Source organism: Centroberyx gerrardi, chromosome 3 (assembly GCF_048128805.1).
Source record: "Centroberyx gerrardi isolate f3 chromosome 3, fCenGer3.hap1.cur.20231027, whole genome shotgun sequence".
Taxonomy (NCBI): domain Eukaryota; kingdom Metazoa; phylum Chordata; class Actinopteri; order Beryciformes; family Berycidae; genus Centroberyx; species Centroberyx gerrardi.
The window spans coordinates 20,843,000-20,849,448 of record NC_135999.1 but is presented as its reverse complement, the minus strand read 5'-3'; the positions used below and the strand labels follow the sequence as shown (position 1 = coordinate 20,849,448).

General features: G+C 45.9%; 1 protein-coding gene across 5 annotated transcripts in view; it reads right to left on the bottom strand.

The window, feature by feature from the left end:
- htt (huntingtin) overlaps positions 1 to 6,449 on the bottom strand; it is a 102,986-nt gene that overhangs the window by 70,797 nt on the left and 25,740 nt on the right. For 3 of the 5 annotated variants that reach the window (XR_013507493.1, XM_078290360.1, XM_078290366.1), the window contains exons 43-58: positions 5,948 to 6,124; positions 5,560 to 5,636; positions 5,217 to 5,352; positions 4,859 to 4,981; positions 4,408 to 4,615; positions 3,912 to 4,057; positions 3,047 to 3,224; positions 2,807 to 2,908; positions 2,307 to 2,491; positions 2,020 to 2,146; positions 1,668 to 1,771; positions 1,203 to 1,357; positions 973 to 1,112; positions 770 to 855; positions 490 to 620; positions 248 to 380 (exon numbers count right to left, since the gene is read on the bottom strand). Coding sequence is in view for 4 of the 5 variants with exons in the window: in XM_078290360.1 (XP_078146486.1) it covers positions 248 to 380; positions 490 to 620; positions 770 to 855; positions 973 to 1,112; positions 1,203 to 1,357; positions 1,668 to 1,771; positions 2,020 to 2,146; positions 2,307 to 2,491; positions 2,807 to 2,908; positions 3,047 to 3,224; positions 3,912 to 4,057; positions 4,408 to 4,615; positions 4,859 to 4,981; positions 5,217 to 5,352; positions 5,560 to 5,636; positions 5,948 to 6,124 (2,208 nt within the window). In the remaining variant the exon portion in view is untranslated. The remainder of the gene's footprint in view (positions 1 to 247; positions 381 to 489; positions 621 to 769; positions 856 to 972; positions 1,113 to 1,202; positions 1,358 to 1,667; positions 1,772 to 2,019; positions 2,147 to 2,306; positions 2,492 to 2,806; positions 2,909 to 3,046; positions 3,225 to 3,911; positions 4,058 to 4,407; positions 4,616 to 4,858; positions 4,982 to 5,216; positions 5,353 to 5,559; positions 5,637 to 5,947; positions 6,125 to 6,449) is intronic. The other 2 variants (XM_078290365.1, XM_078290368.1) reach the window with 1 other exon arrangement.

Below are 6,449 nucleotides of genomic sequence, written 5' to 3'. Positions count from 1 at the left end.
AGGGGAAGAGGCTGCCTGTGGAACTGTTTGGTTCACATTTTGGGGAAAACATTTTTTTCAGAACCCGGGTATCCTGGGTTCAAATCCCAGGAGTTACATGGTATGTGCCTTAGCCAACTGAGCCACCAGGACGGTCGAGCAGTTGAAAATTTTAATGAGTCTGGGTCCCAGCGTGAAGTAAAATTTGGGTCCAACAGATGATTGGCCGACCAAGTGAGACAACAAGGAGATATGCGTGTTAGCTCACCGATCGGACCACCTCACTGATGAGCACCACTGGGGTCCTCCTGTTGCTCGGGGAACCGGGGATGAGCCACTGACTGTAGAGCTCCAAAAGGAATTGGGAACATGAGTGGATGTCCACACCTGCACGATGCTTCCTAAAAGAGGCAAAGACAGAGGGGAGTCAGGGTGCGCACGTGTTTCAATGCATACGCGTTGAGACTGAAGAAATGCTTGAACATGAATGTCTGTGTTTATGTGTCTGACCTAGAGTTGATAGGAGAGATAGGTGGGGAGGTGGGGGCCGGAGTGTCAGTCTCATCTTCCTCATCCTCGCCCCATTCTTCCTCCCGCAGAGGAGTGATGTTGTTACCTAGCCACACCGAGTGGATGGATACCTGAAGAGAGAGAAGTAAAATGCACTTCAACATTTAGCTTTGTGCTACTGAAAATCCATTACCATTACCAAAGAACATAATACAGGACAGTATTCATCTAGCTGCCTTTCATCTACCACTTTTCTCCCTTTCTTTCATCCGTCTCTTACCTGTCCCAGTTTATAGTCCATGTTGCCCATCTCCCTCTCTGTGTTGATCTGAAGCAGCAGCTTTTCATGGCTGATCAGAGTGCCTGCTGAAACACAAACACACCAAGTTAAAATAAAAACACAAGAAATTACCGTGGTAGGTGTCAATGCAGTGATGCTGGGTGGTAGACAGGGAGTGTGAGTGTGTGGGTGGTGTGGGTTACCAGCAGAGGCTGCCGACAGAGAGGGCACAGGGTCCCAGGCGTGGTAGGGGTGGTGTGTGTGGACATTGTCTCTCTTGGACACCAGGGCCTGAATCTCTCTCTCCATCTCGCCCCTGATCACTGCCAACTTCCTACCAAACCTGGACACATGAAAAACAAAGATTGAATATTATCACATGCTTATTTTATGGGCTGCTCCTGTCCAAATTAGAGAATAGCTGCATGCCTACCGTGTGTCCAGGGCTTTGAGGCTCTTGTTGCGGGGCTGCTGTTCCAGACAGCTGACTGCAGGGTTGCCGGCGGTGGGCAGCGTCATGGCACTCAGCACCAGGCTGGTGATGGCCTGCACCGCCAACACATTCAACTGGGTACGCTCCAAGTCCTCCTGGGAACAAACACAAGGATAAAAACGGAGGGAAGGAGAGGAAGAGAGACAGGGAGCAGAGGTTTAAAGAATCAATAGAGTTTACCAGTTCTTATTGCAATGTGAGTGTCAGATGAGTAAACCGTATTTTGCATGTGCATTTGTGCTTGTATGTATTTTCTGATCTCAGTGAGCAGTTGTGCGAGTGCTTACATGTGTTGTGTTTCTCCGTTCTGTCTTCTGTAGCCGTGTGAACCTCCTTACCCAGCAGCTTGTGTCATGATGTGTGGTCAGTGGTCTTATGTGCGTGTGTGTGTACGTGTGTGTGTACCTCCTGTTGTGTCTCCTCCTCCTGGTCCATAGTGATGGGTTGGGTGACCAGCACCCCCAGCAGAGTGGCCCAGGTCTCCTCAAACTGAGTCCTGCTGCTCCAGCCTTAACATAAAGCAACAGATCCATTCAGATAAAGAGAATACATGTACATATCGTATTCTGAACAAAATCTGCCATATATAATAGTGGGTTCTTAATATAATTCAGAGTTCACTCATTTGAATGACCCTCATTGCAGAGCTGCAGTTCCGCAGTCGATTACAGACATTAACGGCATTGATGAATGAGACATGAATCGAGCCAACAAGGAATAGCCACATCTACATATATGTGTGTGTGTGTGTCCTTACCTAGTGTGTTGATGCGGTAGAGGAACTCTCTGAAGACATCCTTTTCCTGAAGGAAGTCCACAGGAATCTCAGGCAACGTTGTGCCAAACTCTCCTCCTGGCCGAGGGGACCAGCCCAGTTTCCAAACCTACCGCACACATGCACACCATTTAAGATGAGTGTATATAAAGGACTGTAGGCATCAATAACTTATATGGGTACATACACCATGCAGACATACATACACCCATACATGCATGTATACACACTGTGGGCATAGTTGATTTCATACACAAACACACACTGACCAGTGGAGGTACTCGTGTGTAGCTGTTGACCAGAGGCAGTCGGGACAGACTGATTACAATGTTGCGCAGGGTTGGTGTGAGAAAGGCGGGAATTTCACTGTTTCTATGGTGACCCAGCGCAAGGACGCTCTGCAGGCCTTCCACCAGCTCTGCCATGATCTCACATGCCTGCCGCTCACACAAGTCTGCAACACACACACACACAAAATGGGAATTTGGCATCATATTTCCTCTAATACCATTTTCTGACATAGCATTGATAACACCTGAGATGTGTTCAGGAACACAAAAAAGCAAGGAAATGGCAACAAAAACATGAATTTCCCATTAGACGTCAATGGGAGTGGCATGGCAAAAAACTGAAATCCTGAATTTAAATAAAGAACCCCGGAAGAATCACATCAATGTAGACACTCTTATCTGGAACTCTTGTCAGCTACTCTTTGCGGGGCGACACTGTAAAATTCATTGCTTTCCTTGACATCTAAGTGAATGCTCACTGTCAGTGTTTGGTGAGTCCACTTCGTCTCCTTCAGAGTCTCTCCCTGCCTCTGTCCTCTTCCTCTCTGGATGTAGCAGCTGGTCTCCAGGACTCACAGCCACTGGGAAAGGCACAACATAGAAAAACTTTGATTAGGATTGAAATGAAATACTGAAATTCCACAGCATCACTAACGCAGCAGTCTCGGCATACTCCTGGAATAAATCATAGGGAATCCACACCTCCTGTATTGCATTACCTGCAATAATGATGAGGCGCAAACAGTGGATGAGGGAGCAGGTGTGTGTGGTGTACTCAGGGGTGGAGAGCATGTTCCAGACGCAGGGCTGCTGCAGGGCCAGACAGAGGCAGGCGAGAGCCCACTGGAGGTCCACACTCAGAGGCAACGAGTCCTGGAGCAGACGCCACACTACCACCTGGACAAAGAGACAGAGACACGAGGATAGAGGGAGAAGCTGGTAAACAGTGCAAAGAGAGTGGATGCAAAGGAATCATTGATTAAACACAAGCTAGAGTCGCTATATACTGATGGATACCAAAGGGACGAGAGAGGCAAAAGATTTAACGTGGGTGAGTACAGATTTCTCTGGACGGAGAGAGTTATTTCACTCTTAAGTTTTGCTTTGTCACTTCCTGCAGGCAGAGAAGTGTCCATACCCGACATCAGAATTGTATCTGGGCAATTAGGGTGAATCTATGGGGTCTCAATTAGGCAGGATGGGTCCTGTTCTCTTCTGCAGCTCAACTGATATAGGCTGATAAGTCGGTGTATATTTACATAAAAATCTTGCCTAGTGTAGCTTGACACTAGGCATTCTACTGATGGTAGCAAGAGCATCAAATTCCTTTTCTAAGTAAATTCATTCTTCTCCCCAAATCTTGAACCATTATTCATCACCGATATATATATATATATATATATATATATATATATATATATATATATATATATATATATATATATATTTAGAAAAAACAGCAAGACTGGGTAAGGATTACTCTGATTTTACACAGCTACAAGTAAGATTCAGTTTCCTGGTCCAGAACACTCAACAGGCAAATGAATAACAGTTGAAATACATTTTTAACACGTGGCCTTTTACCTCAGCGGCAGTGCAGGTGAACATGGTGATGAGGTGTTCCTTGTCGGAGGGGATGTGTAGTGAGGAGGGCAGCTGGCCTAAACTCAGCAGGTACTGGGACAGAGCTCTGCACAGCGACAAAACCCTGGGATAGAAACCTGGCTCGCCTGAAAAAGAGAGACAGGCAGTCAATACATACAAACACACACACACACACACACACACACACAAACAATACCTTGCTCAAGGGAACCTCAACTAGTTCAGGATTCAAACTGACAACCTTTAGGCTTCTCTAATCTCTGGGCTACAGCTCCACCTTTTTGTAATGGATCATACATCATGTAAACTAGGTGCTTTACTGTACAACTCATGCTCACTCAAGTCACTGTGCAAGCTGCACTGGAAGCCACAATCAGGGAAATTACAAATGACAGATCTCTCCCTTGTACATTTTAATCTATCAATCTTTCTCTCTCACTCTTTTTCTCTCATCACCCCTCCCTACCACTCTCACCATAGATTTCAGCTAATTGGTCCCAGTAGGGTTGGGACTGGGAGGGCGGCAGGAAAGACTGGTGTGGGACAGGAAGTGACTGGGTGACCCCAGCAAGTTGCTCCAGGGTCACCTGCAAGGCCGTCTCCAGTAACAGTGACCCCTGACCCCTTGCTAACCGCTGCACACCCATACTCAGGCATGGACACAGCAGGCTCAGGTTGAACTCCTAGGAAAAAGGGAGAGAAGAAGAGAAATGGAAAATGGATAGGTTTAGACAGACTGCATATGGAGCAAGAGAATGTAATGTAATCCAGCATGTAAGAAAGTCAATATATTTTATCGGCTAATTGCAGCAGCAAAGAATATAGACAGCAATACCATTGAATTCATAAAAAAATATTTAAGATTAAAGATACATGCTCATCATCCTAAGAGTTTGTGTGCGTGTATGTGTGAGTGTGTGTATCACCTTGCAACTCATGATGCTGGAGAGGTCAGAGGGAGGTAGTTTGGTAAGGAGTTCTGTTGTCTCCAAGAGCGACCCATCACCACGGAGACAGCACTGGGACTTCACCAAAGCCACATACCACTCCTAAAACATTAGACACAAAAAAACCATGAACACATATGCAGTTGTACAATATTTGTGACCCTGACCATAACTTAAGTAGAATTCCAACCCGTGTTCCTAATCCTACAATTAACTTTCTTCATTTGTGAGGACCAGTAAAAAAAAATTTCTCTAGTAACTGTACTTGGCTTATGTGTACTTTGCGAGGTTGAGACACCAAGTCAAACTCCCACCATCCACTTCTCTTTACTCTCACCTTATCGGGAATGACCAGTTCAGGGGCAGGGGGCGGGTCCCCATCCAGGGGGTGTGATGTCACGGGAGGGGTGGGGCTGCTGGTCTCAGCAACAGTGGCTCGGAACCTGTCCAGCAGGGAGAAGAACCTCTGATGCCTGGGACAGGAAGGAGGAACAGAGGATAAAGCACAGGATATGACAGCATTTAGATTAGAAAGAGACATCACCAAAAATGTAACGTGTATTCCATACTGCTGAGTCATTTCAGTTCTGTTAAATAAAGCATAACTAAAAACTGAAAAAAAAAACTATTACGAATTATAGCTGCAGTAGACCTCTTGGAGGAGTACTGAGGAGTGTTACCTCTGAGCCAGGCCACTGGTCTGGAGGTATTCCTGGATCCTGTCCAGTTCCTCCACAGGCAGCTGGGCTATACTGTTCTGGAGGGAGGAAGGAGAGATTCAACGTCTATTCAACATCAACCCGAGGGAACTGAAAAGAAAAACTACATACAAGTGAAGGAGAATTTAACATTGACACATATTTTTGATGTAAAAAAAATTTGTATGATACCAGACTTTGCTTAGCAGTATGTTTAATACACACAAATTGCATTGTGATAGATTTATGAGTTTCGTAAGCCCATGTGGGATGGGTACCTGCATGACGGAAATAAAATCAAGGGTTCAATATAGATGCATACAAACTCCCTTCTCACAAGCGCACACACCACACACACACACACATTTACCTGTAGTGTCTCGGCCAGCAGCATCTCCACCCTACGGCAGGCCAGTGTGTCCACCATGCGGGCCAGGACCCGGAAGGGCGTACTGAGCAGCTTGTCCACATACAGCATCAGCAAGGAGCCAGACTGGCTCAGGTGGATGCCTTCCAAACACTGCAGAGTTTTCTTCAACATGGTGGGCTACAAGAAAGGAGAAGATGTAGGGAGGAAAGGAAGCAGGAGGGGAGGGAGAGAGGAGAAAGGAAAAGAGAAAGAGAGGTGGAGGGGTAGAGGGAGGGATGGAAAGGAGAAAGGGGGGAGACAAAAACATTTATTATCAGAGTTAATAGCTGGTTGACAATTTTTTTCAATAAAACAAGAGGTAAAGAGATGAGGTTGCGGAAGCTAGAGTGTATTGTAACAGGAATGATGTATAGATAGAAAGATAAAGAAGCATATTCTGGTGGTGGAGTGGTGAGGGGGAGCAGACAATCTGAATAAGACAATCTGAATTAATTCAAACAGT